The following is a 26,612-nucleotide window of genomic DNA, read 5'->3' as shown; positions in this document are numbered from 1 at the left end:
TTTGCTGCCGGGGGATTGGGCAGTTGGACAGAGGGATAACCCAGGACACTAGGCAGCTGTTTGCTGCCCCTATTCTCTACCCCTATTCAGACCTCAATCCCCAAGTTTTAGGGAGCAAGGGGCATGGTGGTGAGGTCACAGGGTGGTTATCTTAAAGTGGTGCCATCTGTGTGCCGGAGGGGAGAACAAGATGGAAGGCCAAAGATGGAGTCAGTGTTGTTAGCACTCCTACAGCCTTTAAGCAGATTTTTCTCAGTAAATATAGGTACAGTACTGTATTTTCCTTATAATTTTTAAAACAAGTTTTTTCTAGCTTAGTCTCTTGTAGGAATACACTACTTCATACATATAACGTATGAAATATGTGTTGACTGCTTATTTTATTAGGAAGGCTTTCAGCCAACAGTAGGTTACTAGTAGTTAAGTTTCACTGGAAGGAAAAATTCTTCCTCTACCCTTAGAGGTCTTCCATCTGGACTAAGAATTAAATTTACATGAGACAGTAATGAGAAAAAAAAAGGAAGTTGTATATGTGCATAGAGACCCAATAATGAAATTGAGATCTAAATAAATGGCCGAAAGAGGTAGTTTTTATATTCTTTAGACAGAGACAATAAATTTGTGAGGAATTGGCAGGATAAGGAAAACAGATGTTTGGGAGCTTTAATTAGTAAGGAATTCTAAGGGGGAATTTAGGCTGAGGTAATAAATTAGAAAAAAGTAACAAGGTTTGTTTCTATAGCTTTGTCAGTTTTAAAGTTTCTATATCTGGTGATAAGGATGTCTTCTTAGTACAGGGAGGGTATCTTTCATATGGAAGATTTATTTTATATTTTGGCGAGGGGGTTCTGAGTGTCCTGATACTCACTGGCTGTTTCCCAAGTGGCTTAAGTTCAAAATAATCAGTATGTCATTGTGACACATTTTAGACAGCCTGCCACTGGCTCCTATAGGAGTTAAAAGTTATGCTCAGTTTTTAGATTGAGCATGGTTGGGTGCCCTAACCCCCAAGTTGTTTGAGTCAACTATACAAAAAAAATTTAAAGGGAAAAAAAAAGTCAACTATACAATTTGACCCTTTGATGACTATCAATTAATATTTTTATCTTAACAACGACCCTTTGGAGTTGTATAATTGTAAAATATGCAAGCAGCAGCTGTTTAAACATTTAATTGTTTACAACTTGAGAAACTAGAAATACAATACTGTTTCAGATATATTGGTATATAATGTCCTCTGGTTTTTAAAAATACATTTGAGAAACTAAAGTTTCTTGGGATGATTTCTTGAGTTATTGTTTTGGGGCAGAAGAATCCAGAGTACAGTTTTTCAAGATGCATTCCTGGAAAGCTGTAGTTATATAATACAGAATTCTATAACCAGCAAAAATACCCTTCAGAATAATGGAGGTGAAATAAGACATTTCCAGACAGATGTCTAACATCTGCTAGGTCTTTGAATACATAATACCACATCATTACTGTTACCACTGCAGTTTTTTCTCTTTTAGGCATGCTTTTCTATTCTGTGAACTGATTTTTATTCCCTAGAAATCTGATACTGATTCTGTGTAACTCCTTTTCCTTGATCTCTTACAACATGTCTTTTTTTGTTTTTTTTTTAAATTGAGGTATAGTTGACAAACAATGTTACATTAGTTTCAGGTGTACAACATAGTGATTTAAGAAGTCTATACATTATGCTATGCTCACCACACATTTAGCTCCATCTGTCACTATACAGTGCTATTACAATACCATTAGCTATATTCCCTATACTGTACATTTTATCCTTATTTATTACTTATATATTTCATAACTGGAAGCCTGTATCTCCCACTCCCGTTCCCCATTTTGCCCATCCTCCTTCCAGCCCTTTCTCCTTTGGCAACCATCAGTTTGTTCTCACTATTTATGGGTCAGTTTCTGCTTTTTGTTTGTTTTTCATTTGTCTTTTAGGTTCTACATAAAAGTGAAGTCATGTGGTCTTTCTCTGACTTATTTCACTTAGCATTATACCCTCTAGGTCCATCTGTATTGTCAAGATCTCTCTCTCTCTCTCTTTTTTTTTTGGTGACTGGGTGATATTCCATTCCATTGTGTGTGTGTGTGTGTGTGTGTGTGTGTGTGTGTGTGTACCTCACATCTTCTTTATTCATCTATTGATGGACACTATATATATTGATGGACTATATATATCTACATATATATAGGTATATATATATATATATATATCATATCTTCTTTATCTGTTCATCTATTGATGGACACTTGAGTTGCTTCCATATCTTGGCTATTGTAAATAATGCTGCAGTAAACATAAGGGTGCATATATCTTTTCGGGTTAGTGTTTTCATTTTCTTTGGGTAAATACCCATTAGTGGAATTATATGGTAATTCTATTTTTAATTTTTTGAGGAACCTTCACACTGTTTCCCACAGTGGGCTGCACCAATTTACATTCCCACCAACAGCGCATGAGTGGTCCTTTTTCTCCACATCCTCCCCAACACTTGTTATTTTTTTTGTCTTTTTGATTCTTGCCATTCTAACAGGCAAAAGGTGGTATCTCATTATGATTTTCATACATTTCCCTGAGGATTAGTGATGTTGAACATCTTTTCATGTGTCTGTTGGCCGTCTGTATGGAAAAATGTCTATTCAGGCCCTCTGCCCATTTTTAATTGGATTATTTGGGGGGCTTTTGGTGTTGAGTTGAATAAATTCTTCATGTATTTTGGGTATTTACCTCTTATTGAATAAATCATTTGCAAATATCTTCTCGCATTCAGCAGGTTGCTTTTTCATTTTGTTCATGGTTTCCTTTGCTGTGCAAAAGCTTTTTATTTTGGTGTAGTCCCAATAGTTCATTTTTACTTTTGTTTCCCTTGCCTGAGGAGACATATCTAGAAAAATGTTGCTAAGGATGATGTCAAAGATATTACTACCTACATTTTCTTCTAGGAGTTTTATGGTTTCATGACTCACATATAGGCCTTGAATCTATTTGGAGTTTATTTTAGTGTACAGTGTCAGAAAGCGGTCCAGTTTCATTCTGTCGCACGTAGCTGTCCAGTTTTCCGAGCACCATTTATTGAAGAGACTGTCTTTCCCCTATTACGTGTTCTTTCCTCGTTTGTCATAGACTAATTGACCATATAATCTTGGGTTTATTTCTGGGCTCTAATTCTGTTCCATTGATCTATGTGTCTGTTTTTTGCTGGTGCCATACTGTTCTGATCACTGCAGCTTTGTAGTATAGCTTGAAATCTGGGATTGTGATACCTCTAGCTCTTCTTTCTCAAGATTACTTTGGCTCTTATAATACATGTTAAGTGCTACTGCCAGAAACACATACAAAGTGCTTCAGTAACCTGTCAGAGCCCTCTACAACCCTAGAATGATTCCTATTCTTTCTAGGATTGAGGCCCAACTAATTTTCTGTTGTCAGTAATCTCTAGTTTCTTTGCACTATCTGCTTTTGTGCTCAGATGAACCTTGTAGACAGACTATCTTTCTCACTGTCTTCCATCTGTGTTGCTCTTTTGATTGATCCAGAACTCTTGATGTTTTTCTTGATTCAATGCTTTTGATGTCTGGAAATGAGTATTGATTTTTAGCATCAGGCCTTTGTTGAATCCCAGCTCTGGCCCTGACTAGGTGTTTGATCTTTGTAATCCCTGGAGAATTAACCTTAGGCCCTCTGAACCGATTTTCCATTGGTGAAAATGGGAGGGGAACTACCATGGCAGATATGTGGTAAGAATCAACTGAGATGAGGTTCTAAATATGCCTCACATACTGTTAGCTTATCTCACCTTCCCTCCCTACCTGCTTAATTCAGTATTTGGTTCTAACTGTTCTGAGAAGTAAATAAGATTTGTAAAGGTTAATTAAAATAATAGCATTTTAGAAAACACTGAATGAGTCGTTAAGTATAAGCAATCAAATGTAAACAGTGGATCCTACTGATTCGTGCAGGCTAATGATAGTTTGGTATCCTAAAAAAAAAAAAAATGGCACTGCCTGCCTTTTCTTTATTCTTTCCTTTCTTCCTTCCTTTTCTTTTTTCTGTCTTTTTAAACATTCTATATGTTTAGTACTTAAAGGTGATGACATTTGTGTCACTATATGCTGAGTTTACACCTTATCTTAATTTTCCTATACTCTCTTGAGGCCGTACCAGAATACATGGTCCCTGGAAGAATAAGGGACTTTTCCCTGTTAAGTGGCTCCATTACACTGGACACATCTAAAGTGCAATAAAGATAATTTTATACTATTATCATGTATTATTCAGAAATATTCATCTTAACTTGCACACAAATGCACATATACACATGAACTCATCCTTCACCCCAAGCGCTTGTGAATTGGGTGGAATACTTTTCCATCCATGGTAATATTTTGTTTCTTCCGAATTTATAATTGATGTGAGATTAGAGACATATGATTTTCAATTTTTTTCTGCCTTTCCTCCAGGCTTAGTACTATCAGGAATAAAAACTTGAAAAGATGCCTTAATTTATTGTTGAGCCATTATTAAGTAGAGATTTTGATAATGTATTTGAAAAAATTTCCTGTTTTACTTTTGATATCAGAAAAACCTTGGGTAGGGGCGCCTGGGTGGCTCAGTCATTAAGCGTTTGCCTTCGGCTCGGGTCATGATCCCAGGGTCCTGGGATTGAGCCCACAGGGAAGCCTGCTTCTGTTCCCTCTGCTTGTGTTCCCTCTCTCGCTGTGTCTCTCTCTGTCAAATAAATAAATAAAATCTTAAAAAAAAAAAAAAGAAAAGCCTTGGGTATACACTTTCTCGTCTATGATATTTCTATCCCTAAATAAAATATGGAACATTTCTGCTTGGGAAGTGTTTTGTAGAATGGGAGGGAAGCTCTTGAGATTTTATTCCTTTTTCATAAACATAGCTCCTAAATAAAGCTCCTGATTCCTTTTCGTCCTAGAAACCTAGTCACATAATTAATTTTGCATCTTTAGGTTAGTTAAATGGTAAAATATGATATCTGCTCTTTTGAACATACTGGTTGCTAGTAAGTATAAAATCTAATATGACTTTAAATATTAACTGTAAAATGTGAATATTTTTTGTTATTTTCCATTATATGGTTTCTGTGCTAAGTGAAAGTACAGGGTTTAATTTTTTTCACATCTACAATTGGCAGCAGTAATTTATGATTTTTTTCAATGGTGCCCTTTGAGAAGTTCGAATTATGATACTAATGATTAATGAGTAACAGATGATGTTACAAAATGTAAAAAGAAAATTGTTGCTCAGTTTTTTATTGGTGAAAACTTGGAGCTTTCTAAAAGGCAAGATTTTGTATTACTACTCTGATTTATTAACATGTCCTTTATAAAAAATTGTTTGTTATTGGAGAAATAACTATATACATCCAGTAGCTTTTCTTTTCATAACGTATAATTTCAGTCACATTTCTTTTTCTGTCCTTCGCAAATTCTTTTTTCCTTCACATTGATTTTCCTGCAAGGGTCTTTAAAAAAAAACAAAACTATTTACTAGGTTTAGCTGCAGCTGAGGCTGTGGCCTCACAAATCAAGAGAGGCTCTTCCTGTGTGTCAGTGCAGGAGATGAGTCTGTGCGGGGCAGCTCTGAAGTCACAGGCCCCCCTAGCCACTGTCACCACTGTGAAGATTTAGGCAACAGAAATCCTAAGTGCTTTATGCACACTAAGGCTTTTAATCCCCGCCTCTGCCTTATAAGGAGAATTTATTACTCTTCCCATTTTACAGGTACAGAAACCAGGGCTCAGAGAGGTCGAGTATCTTATCCAAGGTCACAGAGCCCAGGTCTGTCAGACTCTAACGCCCATGCTCTTACCCATTCTGAAGTATTCTGTGACTGACCCCAGGGAAAACCGTCTGTAGTTTCCTGGGCCTTCCCTTCAAGCAGCACAGTTCAGGGCCATGCCAGTTGCTGCCAGTGCATGGTGGCGACCCCAGCAGCACAAGAGCAGACTCAGTTGGGCACAGGCATTGTCCTCCACAGGCCTGCTTGTGCCACTTGCAACCAGGGTATGGTGCTTGGTGGTTGTAAGGTCATCAGGAGGGCAGTGACTCTTTCTGACCAGTACTGTTGAAGTGTATGAGGCCAAGGCACAGTTCTACTTAGTGGCATAAGTTTAATAAACTAACTCTTGAACTAAGGGATGGTTTTATTTAAGCACATGTGCCTGGAAAACATTGTTAATTTCTCATGATCCACGTATAGCTTGGCCTTCCCTTAAGCAGTGACCAAGAGAGGTGTGCTGTGATTTGATTTTCCAAAGGCTTGGTTGCCCTTCAAGAAGCATTTCACCTGGAATTTCAACACTAGAGTGAAATTTCCTTAAAATCACCTATTTTATCTTATAAATTGTGTGAAATTACATATGAATTTTACATTCTATTCAGTAATATATATACATTTGTTATAATGCAAAAAATGTTTACATTACTTACCATTGAGTAAGACTGATACTCTAGGAAGACTCTATCAGTACCTAAAAATGATTGAATAACACTCTATCTACCTATTTATACCTCAAAATGAGTGGACACAGAACTTACTTCACAAAAATTAACTCAAAATGGATCATAGACCTAAATGTAAAATGCAAAACCATAAAACTCCACTATAAGCACAGAGCAAGCACAGTGGTTAGTGACTTCATCTAGGGTTGGGTCTTGGATGAAAAGAATTGTTAAGAGAATGATCGAGGTGACACATCAAGGAATCTAAGATGGGTAAAGAAGGAAGTGAGAGAAAGAGGCCAGTGGATTGGGAATGTGTGAAAGGACCATTCAGCTGGAAAGAGGGAGAAGTTGGACAAACTAACTGCCAGGACAGGAGGATGTGGGCAGGGGACAGAATGCTTGAAGCACTGGATTTGGTGGTGGAACACTTCCAGGTGATAACAAGGGCCCACATGTGGCTCCCTCATCTGTATTAATTCTGTCCTTATCTGCAAGTTCAGCCATTAACATGTTTATAACCAATATACATATGGTTTTTAAATTTTTACCCCTTTTACAAAAGATCATTATTATTTGTTGTTGCCTATTTAAAAAAAAAAGGAACTGAAAGAAGGAAAAATGTTTTCAAAATGAATGGAAGAAACTTACCTACTTAATTAGCATGTGCATGGTATAATCTGACTATTTTAAAAAAGTGACTGCACTGGGGAATGACTCATACCGGAATGCATTTGAATAGATGCAATTTTCATATGCTACATTTTAAAATGACATTTTCCTTTTTTAGGTGTAACAAAATAAGTTTGGAAAAACAATCTGAGGTTTTTCTACATTTGAAAGAGCATACCATCAAAGGGAAATTAAAAATAAAAATTGAAAAGCACTGTACAGCATATTCTGATGAATAGGTAAACAGTATAGAATGGATTTTAAGTAAAAAATTAAATGACTTAACTGAGTCAACTGTGACGTAGTAGAAGAACAATAAATTCAGAGCCAGGAGTTCTAAGTTCCTAGAAATTGCTCCATTGGCTGCTAGATTATAAGGACCATGAAGACAAGAGTGATGTTTGTTTCTAATCACTGTCGTCCTATCTTGACGTATCTAAGTACCTGGCATAGTACGTAGACCATGGCAAATGCTCAATTTGTTGAAGAAATGAATTGATGGATGGGAATCAGATAATGTACAAAGTCTGATGGCCTTGCAGATAATGTACAAAGTCTGATGGGCTTGCCTTATGCTTTTCAGTGGGCAAATAGGCCTATACTGAAATTTGGGCTATTTCCTTCACATTCACGTTATACCCTTTGCTTGCTTGTTTTGTTTTTGTTTCTTTGTCTTCATATTCTGATTTTATTGTAATAGAAGAGAACTCCAAAGGTTCTAGATGATATATGATATGAAGAAGGGTCTACTGACAATATCTTTGTTGCGTGTTTAGGTAGTTAAACTCTTACATAGTTATAGAAAAAACAGCTTCGGTTTTTTAGTATAATTTAAAGTTAAACTGTAAAGAAAACTACAAATTAGAAAACAATTTAATCCCTCTGACATTAAACAATAACAAAAAATACAAGCATCAAACAGGGTAAAACAGTTCAGAAAGGTGTAAACTGAAAAGTATTCTCCCCAACCTGCCTCCGCACCTCCTAACACTCCACACACTCCCCAGCGGCAGCTACTTCTGACATATTCTTGAGTGTCCTTCTGGAAAATTATTCCCTGCCTATACAGGATTTTAAACTGAGTATTAAAGATTTGGGTCATCATCATCCAAGTTCCTTAGCAATGAAAATGCTCATTATGTTGTTCAGTGCTGATCTTTTGCAGTAGGAACAGAACCACTTTTTGTTCGGATTAATACTCTGAGTACAGTTTCCCCACTGTGCATCAAATTTAGCTGTTGTTTACATAATCATCAGCATTTTGTTTCTTACTATTTGCCATCTTGCAAACCACTGTGCTTCCTGCTACTTAACCTCTCTATGGCTATTCACTCCTTCTACCCCTTCCCCGCCCCCAGTGCAGCATATGAAAGCTTCTCTTCCATGTTATTGGCTTTCTCCTTTACTTTTTGGCTATAGTGTGTGTAGGGGAGGAAAAAGTTTTCCTTGACCCTCTGAGGGTCCCTGGCTGTGTCTGAAAACTGACAAAGATTACTAGGAGCAAAGCATACCAGTTTATTGAAGTTTAATGTGACATGGGAGCCTTCATGAAGAAATGAGGACCTAGAGAAACAGACCTGAGTATTTTTAGCTAGGTTTAATGAAGAATGGACAGTCATTGAGGAATGTGACAGGATAAGGAGTATGAGGTAAGTGTGGTAAACTGGAGGAAACTTAGCAAGGCCTGTTTGTTGGGATTTTTTCCCCCGTGTTCCTTTGTCCTGAGAGATAAGGATGCTTCTTTCTCCTGGGAAGGTACCTCTCACACGAGGGTTTTATGACCTGTTTCAGAGAAGAGGCTTGGGAAAAGGTCAAAGTGACATTCCTGCTTCTGCTGTTTTCTCAAACTCCTTCAGCTTAAAATATTCAATATACATAGGTGCCAGATTTTGGGAGTAGTGTGCCCTGAACCTCATCTTGTAGATAGTTGCTTACAATATTAAAAAAAAAAAAAAAAGAGTAGATGGCACATTAGTGATTAGTTAACAAAGTGTGCTTGAGTGTGAGGGATCCTCTTTCTTACTGTGTGTAAATTATATTCCAAATGTTCAGAGGAAGGAAAATGATTTAGCTACTTTAAGAAAAAGTCTCTTTGTGCTCTAGTTTGATCTTTGAATGCTCTGCATAAGCCTATATCTGATGGAAGCGGAGACCTTCACTGCCCCTGTGACCATGTCAGTGACATTCTCATCAGATCTGTGGCCAGAAAATGGATGTGTCCTTTCGTGCTGCTTCAGTGTTAGTTTCTCCCTCTTGAGTCAGCCCTGGAAGTGCGGTATTATGGAGCTAGCTGAGTCACAGTGAGCTCGTAGCTTCCTGACTTGATGGAAGTCCTAGATATTCACCGGGCCTCAGTTTCTTTATCCATAAAATGAAGGGTTCAAACAGAATGATTTTCAGTTTTGACATCATTACCATTTTAATGAATCTCATTAATTTAATGAATCACATTCTTTGCTAGGCTTTGCTCAATTTAGCTGAAAAGTAAAATTTTTTTAAATTTCAAAGGTGACTTTGGTCTGGGGGGGTACTGGTGTGGGTGTGTGTGTATCAGGCAGCGATGCCAAAGGACAGCCTGAATGGGACATTCAGAGGTACCACTGTTGGTGCCAAGTCCAGAGGTACCTTCGCTATACCTCTAGACATCTTTTAACCCTAGGAAGGAACTAGAAGAAGGAATCTTCTACTGCAAAGATAAATCAGAAAGTTAAGTTTAAATCACATTTGAATATAATTTGTACCTCGCATAGTTGGCCTTTTCTCAGAGAGGAAACAGTACTTGCTTGAGAATTAGTTTCTTCATCTAAACAGAAATTCTGTTATTATTTTTATGTAGTTTTAAACAATCTTGTTGAGATAAATCACAGTTATAAATGAAGGAATGGGTTAATTTTTTAAGAGAACATGAAGGATTTTTCTTCCTTGTATGTAGATGCTGTTGTGAAACTCTAGGTTAGAATCCAAGAGGTCCGATCAAAGAGCTTAGGCATTTTTGAAATCTTGTGGACACAGTTTCTGTCTCTTTTTATGTGTGATGCTTATTTATCAGGGATTTAGTTAAGTGCCGTGTAGTGTTACAAATTCTCCCTTCAACATCTAAGTAGGTGGTGGTTCTGAGGGAATTTTTAAAGATAACACAACTCTTTATTCCTTTCCCATTAAAGTGTAACCTTTCGTATCTGTTGACTTTTTTTCCCCTTTACCTTAGAAAAGAATTGCTTTTATTATTTTTCTTTAGAGCTCATGACTACATTAGAATAACTAACGCTCACAGTGAAAACTGATTTTAAAGCAGCAACTTATGGGCAACACAGGATATACTTTCTTTAATTTCCTAGATAACATCTGCTTTATAACATTTTTTTGGTATTTTACACACTGGTGGTATCTTAGAAGGACACACTTCACTGACATGATATTTTAGGATTTTGGAATTGGGATGTAACTGAAAAACAGTATTTGTTAAATATGGTTGATGTCACAGGGAGTACAATGATTCTTTTATTACATTTCATAATAACCCATTTCTCTTCTCCTAGATGGTTGTTAATAGGCCACAAGACTTGGCCCTGTTTAGAATTATTTAGTTTTACATGAGAGAATAGTTAAATAACTCAGTTCATCATTGGATTAGACCCATTGAATGGATACTTTCTTTAATAGTGACTTTTGCATCATTTTTTCATAGGCAGTGCTATTTAATGGGACAAAGCATAGACTTCAGTCCTTCACAGTCTGAAGGACTGAGGTTTGAGTTCTGACTTATTTCTTTGCTGTGTAACCTTGGACCAGTGTTCAGATTTTTTGAGCTTTACTGTCCTTGTCCATGAGATAGGGATACTACTTACATTGTCTGTTGTGAGAATGAAATGAGATCATGTCAAGAGCCTGTTACTTAGTTGGTACTCTAAAAATTAATGACAACCATTAATCATGACAATAACAATAATTTTTAGAGTTTGACTATCACTGATTTGTTAAATATTCTGATACATGCTTTCCCATTGTCTGAGTAGTAGGAGAGGGAGAAGATTCGTTCTAACAGAATAAACGGTGAAAAACTGAACAGAACATCCCTGATTTGTTTATCTACTATTTTAAGAGATTCTTGTTCACTAATATTCATTGGAATTTGAGAACAGGTTGAGCAACTGATGTAGAAGATATTTTCTTTGCTTCACATAATTTGAGAACACTACTTTTTACATCCTTTATATTTTTTTGACATGCATCCAAATTCTACATATTTTATCTCATAAGACACTATTATTATATTGCATGCATATTATTTATTTAGATTTACGCAGATACCCACTGTTGTTCAGCCCTGTCTTTGACTCCTTGAATTATCTGGTATCATTTTCCTTTTTTCTTTGGAACTGCCTTTAGAATTTCTTTATGCAGTTACCGTGGTAATACGTTTTCTCTTTTTGCTTATCTAGAAATGTCTTTATTTCACCTTTATCTTTTGGAGGGAATTTTTTTGCTAGTTAGAGAATGCTATGTTAGAGTTATTTTTAGTTCTTGAATTTCCACTTGACTAAAGAAAAAATAGATGATGTCTCTCTGGTGAAATTCTTCATCTTGTTATATTTTTTTTATACCATGTTTGCTATTTTGAAGCCTGTGTCAGATAATAAGTAGGCTTTTCGTGGATCTCTTTTTTATTGTCTGTTTTTTCTTTTGGTTTTCTTTCTTGGTATATCTGGTAGTCTATTACTGAAGTTGAGTTTCTGAAGAGTCAGGGAGCTAGAAAGGGGGAAGTGTCACCTTAGTATGGTCAAGGACTAAGGGCTGAGTGAGCAGAAAACTTGAAAAGTTTGTAAGGGTCAGTTTACCCTTTGGTTTACCTGTGCTCCTAGAGTGTAATGCTCCAGGAATTACAACAAAAAGGTTAGAGCAGATACCAGAGATCTCCTCTTTCGCGGGTTTGGACTCTCCTTTTTCTCTCTCCATGCTGTGAGGCTACTGAAATTTCCACACAACAAGCACAGGTTTGAACTCACTTTTCTGTAATGTCCTTCTCTCCAGGATCTTTGTCCCTCAAACCTTGGCTGCTTTGGCAGCCCCAGAATCCAGTTTTTGTCTTCATATCCCTGTGAAATTGGCAAAAGCTCCATGAGCTACTCTGCCTCTTGGCAGCTTCTTAAGGTTCTCAGTCTCCTGTCCAGGTTGACTTAAGACTCAATGCATGTACTCAGGTAAAAGCAGCACAAAGAAGGTTGGGCTACCTCAGGAAGCTTCCTGCCTTTCTAGATCTGGGATCATCAAACCCTGGCTGCCCTAGAGGCTCTCCAGGGTCTCAGACAGACTTTTTTTTCATATCCCAGTTTTCTAATTGTTCTTGCCTTGGTTTGCTGTAAGCTACTTTGTCCGTCAGAAACCGTAGTTCCTCCATTTCTTTTCTTTTCTGTATTGTGTATTGTGCAAAATCCTATTACCTGCCTCAGAATTAAGGAGTATGATTGGTTAGTTTTGTGGTTAGGCTACCTGGATGAATGGAAGTGCCAAGTTTCATTGGTTTTTCATTTATCTCACTATCATACCCTTTTACCTTCAGTTAGATATGTCATCATTTCTTCCATTTTATAGTTTTATTTATTTCAGCGAAGGCAATATTTCAGTGATGTCTTTAAGTGAATGAATATTTTAATATAGATAGTAAACATTTTAATAAGCTACTAATATTTCAATTTTATATTAAAAGCAGACTATAATACTCGAATGCATGGTAAAGCCTAAACCTTAAAAAGTTGTATTTGTAAGGATGTGAAAAAAAAATGTGTGAAGAAAGGCCTTCACAAATGTCGTAGTATGTCTCTTAGCTCACCTTTATTTTCTCTTGACTAATAAACATTATTTAGATGTGTACTTTTGGATGATTGTGCGAAAAATAAAATAGTGTCTTAAAACTACAGTACAGTTTATGAGTATAATCATAAACATAACTAGACATACAACTTCTATGATAAGAATTTATAAGTGAATTATTGACATAAAAGGATCCTATCCATATACCCTAACTAAAGAATCAGGTGTTAAATTTAGAATTGGGAACAAAACTCCTCTAAATTCCTTTCTTCCTTACATGTCCTATATGTCCTCCTTTGCTGATTGTAATGAAGGACCTTTGGGGCCAAGATGTTTTTAACAACATATGTGATTGGAAGTCCTTCTGAATAATCAAGGAAAGAAGATCAATCTTTGACTTATTTTTTTAATTTTATCTTGTGCGATAGGCATAAGAATGCACTTCACAGACCTCCAGCTAGAAAGGGGCTTCAGTAACCAAGGACCCCAGCTACTGTGCTCTGAAATCCTCTGCTGCTTTTGCACTTAAGATGTGTTTCCCTGGGGCGCCTGGGTGCCTCAGTCAGCTAAGCATCTGCCTTTGGTCAGGTCATGATCCCAGTGTCCTGGGATCGAGCCCCACGTCGGGATCCCTCCTCAGTGGGGAGTGTGCTTCCTCTCCCTCTGCCTCTCCTCCTTGCTCATACTCTCTCTCTCTCAAATAAATAAATAAAATTTAAAAAAAAAAAAAAAGATATGCTTCCCAAGGGCTGCTCCTAGCTGGCGCCTGAGAGGAGCAGGGAGACTAAAGCAGGCCGGTCACTGGAAATCAAGGAACTCTTGAAGGCTCACTGGCTCTAGTACTGCCTGCTGGTCTTGCTGATCCTTCCTTAGATTATACAGCAATCCAGGATGATGGCTTTCTTCTTTCTCACTCTCTTTCCTTCAGGTCTGATTTGTCTAACTGTCTGAATCCCTCCCCATTTTCTCTTATAGGAGTTTCCCTTACAGGAATAGAATTCTTTCAAGTTTAATCCTGTCATGGTGTCTGCTTCTCGGAGGACCTAGACTAACACATTCTACAATTTCTATAAAAACATACTATCATGTGAAATTACTAAGAAGAAAAAAGATGTTTACTATAACTTTAATGATGACAGTATTCTAATACTGCTGATTCTTAAATTTAGAAAAGTTAAAACTTCATATAATTGAGAGCTAGCCTCTCAGTTTTTTTCTCATAACAGTTTATTGTCTGTTTATATGTAAATTTGCTTTCAGAAGGCTGAATTATTACAGTAGACAGATCAGGAGCTCATGTTCTAAAAAACTGTTAATTTACTCAGGATGATTGGGTGGTTGTAAAGTATTAAGCAGTTTATAAGTCATCTTTGAGCTAACTAAGGATATTTAATCAGAAAGTAGAAGGAAATATTTCTGAGGATATGTTGATAAGTAATATATTGTTGAAAGCAGCATAATGAGTAGTAACAGATTTATTTGTTACAAATATTTGGTAAGTCTTGCTTTCAATTTATATGATTTATACAAGAATGCTTATATTTTATATGTTAATGTTAAAATTCTTCTTTCTTTGCAGAATCATGGTGAAAGATTCGTTTTCATTACAGAGTGGTATGATCCAAATGCTTCACTTTTTCGACGTTATGAACTTTTATTTTACCCAGGAGATGGATCTGTTGAAATGGTAAATGAACGTTTTTTTCCTTAAAAGTTAGCAAAGGGAGTGAAGATGGGAATAGGGAGAAGAGTAGGATTGCCCTCCATATAGCTGCTCTTGAAAATACTTTATATACATATATATGTTTTCTTCTTTTTTTAATGGGAATTCTTTTTTTGGTATTATAATTCTAATATAAGAAGATAACTTTGTGCCTTTACCTTTAATGTCAAATAGTAATTAATATTTTTTGGTTGGAAAACTGAAGTGGGGTTATTCATGCTTTAGATTAAGCAATAGTCAATAAGTGAATGTTATAGATAAAGATTATCATGGTCCTAAATATGTCGCCATTATTGAAAGCTGTTATCTCTACAACAAGTCAAATTGAAGAAGATCAGGTTAAGAGAGTCCCACTTATTTTTTTTTTTTGTCTCTTTATTGGCAACCATTTTACAGGTAGATCTCTTTGGTATTGGCATTGGTAGGCAAGAAAGCAGAAATTTGGAATTTTTCTGGGATTTCATAAGCACTAATTTGCTGAAATGATTTGGCAATAAACAAATCTTTTTATTCATGGTTTTTTAAAGTATTAAATTTGTAATAAGTTTTTGTATTATTACTAGATTGGACTAGGAAATACAGAAGTTATAAAAGAAATTATGATTTGTATTTGTAACAAAAATGAAACAATGTAAGCTATGTTTAATAAAGCAGAATTAAGAATCATTTCTAATTTATAGTACGATTAACATTGTCTATTGATAATTATTTGTCTTATTGTGTTGTTGGTTTTGGTTCCAGCATGATGTAAAAAATCACCGCACCTTTTTAAAGCGAACCAAATATGATGATCTTCACTTGGAAGATTTATTTATAGGCAACAAAGTGAATGTCTTTTCTCGACAACTGGTGCTAGTTGACTATGGGGATCAATATACAGCTCGCCAACTGGGCAGTAGAAAAGAAAAGTAAGAAAATCTTTTCTTCATTCTTAAAACATTGTATATGTCTTTGTACAAAAGTCTAATTTCTTGTTTCTATCTTGTGTTTTTTACAGCATAGATGCTTTTCCAATTCAGTGACCCAATTCAGGGTTATGACATTTTTAGGATTTTGAGGAGTAGATTCAGTGATTTGCTCTTCACTCAGATAACAAAGCAATGCCTATAGTCTTAGGCAATGATTATTTTCTGGAGGAAAAAATACAAACTTTTTATATGCCCTCATCTTTCTTCATAACATCATTTAACTGGGAACTGAGAATGTTGGAACATAAATAGTATTGGTGTATAGGATAAACCTGGCTTATGGGGAAAAAATAGTGACTGGCAGAGCAGGGAAGGCCCTGTGAAGGTATTTGAGCTGGATCCTGAAAGATGAATTGGATTTTTACCCAGTTAGATCAAGAGCAGGGAATGCTGGTCACAGGAATACGTATAAGCAGAGGTTCAAAGGCAGAAAGTTGTATGTCATGTACCTGGGAAGAGCCCATTGTTCTGTTTGACTGGTTGGTGGTTAAAATGTTTTTAAAACTTTGATTAGTAAAATAGTCTGAATTAGGATGGTAGCAGTAGGTCTGAAGAGGAAGAAATGTGCAAGATTAACAGAAGCAGAGGAATAGTAGTAATGGTAAGCATTCAGTGATGGATAGCTATTATTATATCAGGCATGGTATTAAAATGATCTGTGTGGGTTATCTGAGTCCCGTGACAACCTAATAAAAAAGGCACTATTATGATTAGCTCCACTAATCACTCCACTAAGTAGATGGGGGAGTTGAGGCTTGGAGGAGATGTTAAGTAGCTTGCTGACGGGCAAGAGGAGGGGCAAGATAAAGCCCCCAGCACAGTGTAATTCAAGAGTGGGAGGATTTCACCACAGGAGAATGGAGAGGACCTGGGAAGTGGTTGCCCTCTTTCTGCCTCAATCCTTTTGCGTGTCTTCTGGCACCTAGCACATCTCCTTACATGTTACGAGTACCTTATCTGTGTTAGCCGAATGGATCAGTGGATAGCAATTTAGAACTCATTATTTACTCTTGCCTTTTTAAAAAATTTCCTCCCTGTTTACAAATGATGACCTTTGATCCAGTTGACAAAGATGTTTTTGTGTAGATTGTTTGTAATGAATGTTGTCTATTCCTGAGCTTTATACACAGACATAATATATGTCTGATGAATATTGACTGATCAAGTGAAGAAAGAATGAGTACTACAAAAACAACAACAAAAAAGTAACATAATTATGATACACAGAAACTTACCTGTCTTGTTCACAACTGTATCCCTAAAGACCATTATTGTGATGCCTCAAACAGTAAATTATTCACAGGGAATGCCCCACAAAAATGTGCTGAATGAATGAATGAAGGAGTTTACATCACTGGAAATAGTTATGTCTGGAAGAAGTGCTGGTGGCTGGCCGGCCTCTCCAGCTTCTCCTTTCCTCCCACTGCATGCATCTCCTCCTCTGATGCCCAGAAGCTGCAGCATGGGGCCTTCCAAGGGCCCTGTCTCTTTAGTCTTCTCCCCATACTGTTTGTCAGAGCTGTTTGTCATCCTGACTTTACCTCGGTTCCGATTTAGAAGAGAGACAGAAAATGTTGGAGATGCAGCTGAAAATCAGGCTATACTGAAAACAATTACTTTTTTACTAATGTTTTTCTTCAGAATGTCAGTTTTCAGTATTACTAAGGTGGCATGTTCATTTTCAATCTCTACATTTATGAGTTTGCAACCTTCTGAGGCTAGAATGGCTGTATTTGAATTGAAATTTTACTTCTTTTGTCATCTTTGTTGGCTTCGGTTTCTGTGGCTTATATATTGTATTGTCTTGGGAAATTTCTTGCATCGTGGAGTGATTATTGTATAATTAAAAGTAGGGACCACTAGTGGAAGGTAAGTCTATCTATATAAAAAGCTCCAAATACCATTTAATTTGATAGGAAAAAAAATCTGTCCAACTGTCTTTTGAGGTCTACCACCAAAATAACTAGTTGATTATATAATATCCGATATCCCGATAGTAATATTCTTTTGTGACTTCTTTACAAGCCCCTTGTAGCCCTTTATACAAGTCCTTTATAATTCTCAAGGTGGTTTGTGCTCATTGTGGATATAGTACACAGGTGGTGATGGATCAGAGGGGTGGTGAATGCTTCATATAAAAAGACCACTCCCAGAATAACTCTGAAATGGGGAAAAAAATTTGAATGTTAGAGAAATAGGAATCTCTCATTGTTATGAGGTCTAATGGTGAAAGTTTATGAAATTAAGGAAACATCTACCATAATTCCTTTATTTGCAAGTAATAAATATAGCTTTAAAGTTTTTGAGCACATGCTGTATGCGGAGTGCTGTGATAGGCACTTTTCATGTGAGTCTCAGTTCAAGACTAAGTTTTCATTTAAACTAGCAAAAGTAAATGAATTAGGGAGACAGGGTTATTAATAGGATGACCCAATCAAAATAGAACAATAATGCCTGTAGCAATTATAATTTGTAAATAAATTCTACTTATTTATTTATTTTTTGGGGGTTGGTGGTGGCGGGGCAGAGGCAGAAGGAGAGAGAGAATCTCAAACAGACTTCATGCTGAGCGTGGAGCCTGACCTCACAACCCTCAGATCATGACCTGAGCCAAAATCAAGAGTCAGATGCCTAACCGACTGAACCACCCAGGTGCCCCAGTATATTAATTCTATTTGTCTAAAGTGAATGTCATTGATTCTGTTTTATAGAACAATTAAGTAACATGGCCATAGTCAGAGCTAGAAAGTCAAGAGAACCAGTAAACCTTGTTGCATTTGACTCAAACTCATTCTTTATTAAGCCTCTAATTAATATGTTGGTAAATATTGTTGAATGGGACTGATTTCAAAAGAGGAGGAACCAAAGAATATGAAGACATTTTAAATATTTGGGCTTTATAAATATAATTAATGAACACATATGCAGTGTTATATTTTTACTGACTTAAACTGTTCCACCATTTTCTCGTTTTTTTATTTCCCCCACCATTTTCTCTTTTGATTCTTTCTTAACTGCATGTGGGCTAGTAAATCCAGCAACCATTTGGCTGATTTAAATAAACTTCAGAATTCAAGTTTAAAAAATGTAGTTTCATTTAAATGACCAAAAAAGTAGGTATATGGGGAAATACATGTGTGTCTATCATGATCCTATAGAAATAACCTGTATGTAATAATTATAACTTAGTCTTGTTCTCAGTGTGTATTGTATCAAGGATGATTTATGAACTGAAGATATCCCTGTTATATTCCTCATACTCAACTCCTTTCTTTATACCAGAAAGAAATAGTAGGAGGAAAAAGTAAAATTGATCTCTTTGGTGCCCGTCAGCTAATTTTGAGGCAGTTATGCAGATAATTCAGTGTAACTCAATTCAGCTCTCAAACCAGCCTTGGCTTTGCAGTTCCCTTAGATTACAGACATATGACATTTGACTCACATTTCTACTTCTTTTTTTAAATCTCTTTTTTGAGTTATAATTGACATTAAAAAGCTGTAGCCATTTAATGCATACAACTTAATGACTTTGGAGATAAGTCTACACCGTCAAGCCATCACCACAATGAAGAATAGAAGTCTGTCTATTACCTCCAAAAATTTTCTTCTGTTCTCTTTATTATTTTTTCATATTGATTTTTTTTGTGGTAAGAGCACTTAACATACAATTTACTCTTTTAGCTAATTTTAAATCTGTTTTTTCTTTTTAAAGCTCCTTAAATCAGGGACACCTGGGTAGCTCAGTCGGTTAAGCAGCTGCCTTCGGCTCAGGTCATGATCCCAGGGTGCTGGGATCGAGTCCCACATCAGGCTCCCTGCTCAGTGGGGGGCCTACTTCTCCTTCTGCCTACCATTGTGTATTTCTTCAGTTGTTTTTGTGAACCTAATGACTCATTATTATTGTTCCATATAATCAGTTAACAATTCGACTTCACAACTTTTGGCCTTTTTGTAGTAGTATTTTTTACCTCAGACATTCTGTTTGGGATTATTTTACTTTTGCTTAAATTAGAATTTCTCTTAGAGTGTTCACTGATAGAGAACTCTTTCAGCTGAAAATGTCCTGATTTCACTTATATTCTTGAAACTGCCCTCTTCTCTATGTCATATGTTTTTGTTGTTTCTCTGTGCTTTATTCTGAATTTGTTCAAAATTCTTTCATCAGTTACATCTAGTCTTCTGTCAAACCATTTGGTTCTTATTTTCATTTTTGTATTTTATCACTAGCGATTCTAATAGATTCTTTTTCAAATCTAAGTATCCTTTGTTGATAGCTTAGACTTTCCTGTTGCCTGATGCTATTTGCAGCTTGCCTTTCAGTCCTTCCTTTAGCCATAGTTTGCATGGTCATTTTACAGTCTATGTTTGACAGTTCTAGTAGATGAACTATTTGTGGGTCTCTCTGTTTTATGCTGTGTCTTCTGGTTCTCCCTCATGTTGGTCTTTTTTATTTGTGTGTGTATGTGTGTGTTGTGATTGTCATGTGTCTGGATGTATGTGGATGTGTATATATGTGTGGTATATGTGTGTTGTGCGTTTATATATGAATTATTTGAGATACAGGATGAAGTCACCTGCTAGGGTGGAATTGTGTTTCCTTCTGAGTGATGCCTGGAGGCATTAGCAATCTGGATGATTGGTACCCGAGTGTAAAATGGTGAGTTCCCAGACTACCTAAGTGATGTGACCTTGTGCTGCCAGACCATGCAAGGCCTGGTTCTTTCTGATTCACCCTTAGGGTGTAGCCTTTGGTTCCAAGTTATTATAGGAAGAATCCTCTATTGGGTTCCGTTACCCTTTGCCTGTGAGGTGGTACAGATTAAAGTTCAGATTAGCCAGACAAAAGCAATGCTGGCAAGGTCAATGCAACTTTCGTTCTCATTTTTCTGGGTCTCCATTTTTCTTTCACGTTGGTACTCATAATTGTTTAGCATCTAGTCAATTTGTTTTTGCTTTAAAAATATTTTAAAACTATCTCAGTCACCGTTTTTAGTTTTCAGTGGAAGGGTTGCTCTGAATAACTTTGCCATTGTTGCCAGTCGGGAAAGCTCTGGCTCAGTGAGGTTCCCTCGAAACCACAGGTGCCTTATCTGAGACTATTTTCCTAATTTCCTTGGGGCAAACACAGGCTTCACGCTTGTAAAGAAAACATAAAAGAAATCGCAAATTTAGCTTTGTGTTGATGTTTTAGAATCGGTTTTTATATGCTTAAGGCCAATATGCGTAACTTTTGAAATATTTACATAAATTAATATAGATTAGTTTTACAAATCTGGGGCGCCTGGGTGGCTCAGTTTGTTGGGCGACTGCCTTCGGCTCAGGTCATGATCCTGGAGTCCCGGGATCGAGTCCCACATTGGACTCCCTGCTCAGCGGGGAGTCTGCTTCTCCCTCTGACCCTCCCCCCCTCATGCTCTCTATCTCTCATTCTCTCTCTCTCGAATAAATAAATAAAATCTTAAAAAAAAAGTTTTACAAATCTATTCCTTTAGGTGGATAGCATTCAGAGAGTCTATAGCACTGCGCTGTCTAGGATGTTTGTTATACAGCGTCTTTATCCTGGGCATATTTGCTGCAATTTTTGCCCGCAGCCTGTTAGTTTATGGAGAACATATTTTTTTGCATAGCCCTGTTATTTTGCAGAATTCTGTGTTCTGAGTTTGGCAGAGGCTGGCCAAACTATTTTCTCACTCTCCATGGCTAAGAAGTTGTACTGTAAAAGAACGGTTTTATATATACATATATATCTTTATATTTCATTTGAGAGAGCATCTCCTGCTGCATCCTACAGTGCATGCTCAATGCATGGTGAGAGGGTTACTATGTGGTAGGTCCTCACAGCGGTGGCTCCCAGTGAATCACATCTCTTGGGATCCATTTCCTTGGCCAGTCCCTTCTCACGTTGACTCTGGACTTGACCATGGGACTTGCATTGTCCAAAGGGACATCAGCAAATGTGTCTCAAGGGAATGCTTGATAAGTGTGTGCACATTGGACTGTATGTGGCTGCCTACGAAGAAGCCTGGGGTGACCTCCTAAGGATGTGAGCCTGCAAGGAAAAAGAAGCCTAGCTGTCCCAGCTGACCCGCTAGCCACACACAGCTGTGTGAGTGATCCCTGGTGAAACCACTCCCACTACAGAATCTTAAGAAATTTCTGTTTTAAGCCACTACATTTTGGGGTGGTTTTGTTCCTGCACAGAGAACAGGTTCTCAACTCAAGTTTGGCTGCTCGCCAATCAAAAGTCAATGCTTCAGAGACAAGTGATGGTGGGAAAGAAGAGGTTGCTTTATTTAGGAAGCTGGCAACCTGGGAAGATGGTGGACTAATGTCTCAAAGCCCATCTTTCCTGTCCAGGCGAAGCTATGGGGTTTCAAAGGGGAAGGCGCGGAAATGGTTGGGGTGACATGTAGGAGAAGCAGGTGCACAAGCCGTTAGTTATGTGTCGACATGAGACCTGACCCTGAACAGACTTGCTGGCATCGGTGGCAGCTGTTTTCAAATGTGGTCAGGCCTTATCTTCTGGGAAAGTCTGGTCCTTCACTTCTCAAGGCCATTGGTCTGCAAATCTCTGGGAAAGTAGGTTAGTCCTGCTACAGCCCAAGGGACTTAGGTCAGCAAACGAGGAGTGCAGAACCTTGGAGCATGTTAACCCTTCTGACAGGTTAGAGTATTGTTGCAGTTTGTTATGCAACAACAGAGAACAGTGGCACTATTAATATGTTTTTATGGTCCTTTTGTTTATGTGCTGTCGTCACTTTTAAATGACACATGTGATTCCTCATGCCTGTCTTATTTTCTGTACAGAATATATTTTAATTATCTACTGAACAGTTAAGCAGTGAGATGATAGGCAAATTTATTTAGAGTAATTACTCCCAGTTATCAGCCCCTTGCCTCCTGCAGGCATTTAAAGAGAAAATGAAATTGCATTTTAAATTAGGGGTGACAAAATTAGTTTTGTCAGTTTTGTATTTTCCACGTTGGTTCTTGTTCATAGAAATTGATGACTGCTGATGTGTTTTGTATTTTCTTTAAGAGCTGTGGTTCACAAAGTTTCTTCCAGAGTTTAGCATAAATAATTTATGGGTTGGTTTGGCTTATAATATGAATATAATGTGTTATAATGTGAGTTGAAAAGTTAAGAGTTTTAATTGTATATAAGTATAATATGAGTATAATGTGTTATAACGTGAGTTAAAAAGTGAAGAATTTTAATTGTCTCTTCAATGAAGCCATACAATATAAAATACTATCAACAACTCATTTGCTTCAAAATAAAGGAAAGGATTGTCTGGTATAGCTTGTAATAAACTGGCTAAGATGAACAATTTTTATTATTTAAAAGTTATATTACAAAGCAGTGATCACCAAGACAGAATGGTACTGGCACAAAAACAGACATATAGACCAATGGAACAGAATAGAGAGCCCAGATATGGACCCTCAACTCTATGGACAAATAATCTTCAACAAAGCAGGAAAAAATATGCAATGGAAGAAAGACAGTCTTGTTAATAAATAGTGCTGGGAAAATTGGACAGCTATATACGGAAGAATGAAACTCGACCATTCTCTAACACCATACACAATGATAAACTCAAAATGCATGAAAGACCTCAGTGTGAGACCAGAATCCATCCAAATCCTAGAGGAGAACATAGGCAGTAACCTCTTTGACATTGGCCACAGCAACTTCTTTCAAGGTACATCTCCAAAGACTAGGGAAACAAAAGCAAAAATGAACTTTTGGGACTTCATCAAGATAAAGAGCTTCTGCACAGCAAAGGAAACAGTCAATAAAACAAAGAGGCAACCCACAGAATGGGAGAAGATTTTTGCAAATGACACTACAGATAAAGGACTGGTATCCAAGATCTATAAAGAACTTCTCAAACTCAACACCCAAAACATAACTGATCAAGTCAAAAAATGGGCAGAAGACATGAACAGACACTTCTCCAAAGAAGACATACAAGTGGCGAACAGACACTTCTCCAAAGAAGACATACAAGTGGCTAACAGACACATGAAAAAACATTCATCTTCATTAGCCATCAGGGAAATTCAAATCAAAACCACATTGAGATACCACCTTACACCAGTTAGAATGGCAAAAATTGACCAGGCAAGAAACAACAAATGTTGGAGAGGTTGTGGAGAAAGGGGATCCCTCTTAGGCTGTTGGTGGGAATGCAAGTTGGTATGGCCACTTTGGAAAACAGTGTGGAGTTTCCTCAAAAAATTAAAAATAGAGCTACCCTTTGACCCAGCAATTGCACTACTTGGGTTTTTACCCCACAGACACAGATGTAGTGAAAAGAAGGGCCATATGCACCCCGATGTTCATAGTAGCAATGTCCGCAATAGCCAAACTGTGGAAAGAGCCGAGATGCCCTTCAACAGATGAATGGATAAAGAAGATGTGGTCCATATATACAATGGAATATTACTCAGCCATCAGAAAGGATGAATACCCAACTTTTACATCAATATGGATGGGACTGGAGGAGATTATGCTAAGTGAAATAAGTCAATTATCATATGGTTTCACTTATTTGTGGAACATAAGGAATAACATGGAGGACATTAGAAGGAATGGAAAAAATGAAGGGGGGGAATCAGAGGGAGAGATGAACTATGAGAGACTATGGACTCCGAGAAACAGACTGAGGGTTTTGGAGGGGACGGGGGTGGGGGGATGGGTTGGCCCAGTGGTGGGTGTTGAGGGCACGTACCGCATGGAGCACTGGGTGTTATATGAAAACAATGAACCATGGATCACCACATCAAACACTAATGATGTATGGTGACTAACATAACATAATAAAATAAAATTTAAAAAATAAAATAAAAGTTTTAAAAGCCAACAATGAGTTACCTGCAGTGGTAAGTAAGGGTATTTGAATTATTATATCTTTGTCATATCCTCAGTCAAGCCTGTCTTGTGCGTGAAAAAAGCCAGCTATGAAGAGGCCAGCCATGCTTCTGAGATGGATTCCTTGAATTAATGCCAGTGTGTCCGAGCAACTGAAACTGAAGAAGGGAGAGTGGTGGCAGTTCTTTATCATAATTTTGCATGTCCTCTAAACTGAATTGCTCCAACTCATCTGATTGTTATCTGATACTTGCAAGTAGTACTCTTGAGGATTTTGTGATTATGATACTTAGTGTGGAAAGAGTGCAGCCCTGGGAGTCTTGTGAGCTGGGTGTTCTGTCCTGGAGGTGCCACTGACCAGCTGCATGACCTTGGTGTGACTCTTTGGGCCTAGTTACCTCATCAGTAAAATGAGGGCATTCAGGTGATCTCCATCTCCAAAAATCTAATTTTGTGGCTTCAGAGTGGGGAGAGTGCTTTGCTCCTGTGTGTTCTCTTAGAGGAAAGTGTGATTTTAAAAGTTGCCCTTCCACAGATGAATGGATAGAGAAGATGTGGTCCATACATACAATGGAATATTACTCAGCCATCAGAAAGGATGAATACCCAACTTGTACATCAACATGGAGGGGACTGGAGGAGATTATGCTAAGTGAAATAAGTCAAGCAGAGAAAGTCAGTTATCATGTGGTTTCACTTATTTGTGGAACATAAGGAATAGCACGGAGGACATTAGGAGAAGGAACGGAAAAATGAAGGGGGGGAAATCAGAGGGAGAGATGAACCATGAGAGACGATGGACTCTGAGAAACAAACTGAGGGTTTTAACGGGTTAGCCAGGTGATGGGTATTAAGGAGGGCACATACTGCATGGAGCATTGGGTGTTGTTACAAAAACAATGAATCAAGGGGGGCGCCTGGGTGGCTCAGTCGTTAAGCGTCCACCTTCAGCTCAGGTCATGGTCCCAGGGTCCTGGGATCGAGCCCCGTATCAGGCTCTCTGCTCCGCAGGAAGCCTGCTTCTCCCTCTCCACTCCCCCTGCTTGTGTTTCCTTTCTTGCTGTGTCTCTCTCTGTCAAATAAATAAATAAAATCTTTAAAAAACAAAACAAAAAAAAACAATGAATCATGGATCACTACATCAAAAACTAATGATGTATAGTGACTAACATAAGATAAAAAAATAAAATTTAAAATAAATAAATAAAAGCATGGTGCTTGCTATCCGTATATGCTGCCAGGCAAGAAGACATTTGGTTCTTTGTGCATCCCTTGTGCTATGCTTGAGTGTTAAAAGAAGAATTTACTTCCAAATCAGTGATGATGAACTGACTGCTTAGCATACATTTGTTAAAGTCCAGGAGACCAAAAATCAACTTCATAATATATTAAATGCATTTTTTTAAAGATTTGTCCTCTTTTATGAAATATGTTTTTATGAAATATGTTCTAAGAAATATAAATTTTAAAGACTGGTGTTTTCTAATGTGGAGGCCAAGAGCAGGGTGCCCCAAAATGTGCCACTTTGACGTATTAATTATTTAAAATAAAAGTTACTTGAACAGCCAGTGCAAAGACACTCACTCTCTTCTGTCCCCCTGGACGTGGGAAATAAATCTCCCATAGTACTAAGAAGTAAAAAAGATGTCCTTATCACCAGAGAGAGAAACTTTAAAGTCAACCAAGCTTTAGAAACAAACCTGTTACTTTCTTTCTAACCTACTACCTCAGTCCAAATTCTGTTTAGAATTATTTACTAATTAAAGCTTCTAAACATTTTTTTTTTTTAATATTTTAAGGGATCTCTACACCCAGTGTGGGGCTTGAACTCACAATTCTGAGATCAAGAGTCACATGCTTTACTAACTTGACCAGCCAGGCTCCCCACATCTGTTTTCTTTATCCTGTCAATCCCTCACAAATTTATTGTCTCTTTGTCTAGGAAGTATAAAAACAGCCAGTTCGGTCATTTATTTGTGTCTCAGTTTCCATTATTGGGCCTCCATGTACATGTAGTAAAACTTTGGCTTTTTCTCCTGTTAATCTGTCTCATGTAAATTTAATTCTTAGT

At 37.3% G+C, this 26,612-nt stretch overlaps 1 protein-coding gene across 4 annotated transcripts in view; it reads left to right on the top strand.

Annotated features, from left to right (window-relative positions):
- NME7 (NME/NM23 family member 7) overlaps nucleotides 1-26,612 on the top strand; it is a 311,708-nt gene that overhangs the window by 35,853 nt on the left and 249,243 nt on the right. For all 4 annotated transcript variants that reach the window (XM_073899976.1, XM_073899978.1, XM_073899977.1 and 1 more), the window contains exons 2-3: nucleotides 14,552-14,659; nucleotides 15,437-15,603. In XM_073899976.1, coding sequence (XP_073756077.1) covers nucleotides 14,657-14,659; nucleotides 15,437-15,603 — 170 coding nt within the window. In that variant the 5' untranslated portion in view covers nucleotides 14,552-14,656. The remainder of the gene's footprint in view (nucleotides 1-14,551; nucleotides 14,660-15,436; nucleotides 15,604-26,612) is intronic.

The sequence above is a fragment of the Callorhinus ursinus genome, unplaced genomic scaffold (genome assembly GCF_003265705.2).
Source record: "Callorhinus ursinus isolate GAN/ISIS: 27379988/994484 unplaced genomic scaffold, GSC_fseal_2.0 scaffold13, whole genome shotgun sequence".
Lineage (NCBI taxonomy): Eukaryota > Metazoa > Chordata > Mammalia > Carnivora > Otariidae > Callorhinus > Callorhinus ursinus.
This window is presented reverse-complemented; position numbering and strand designations above follow the sequence as displayed.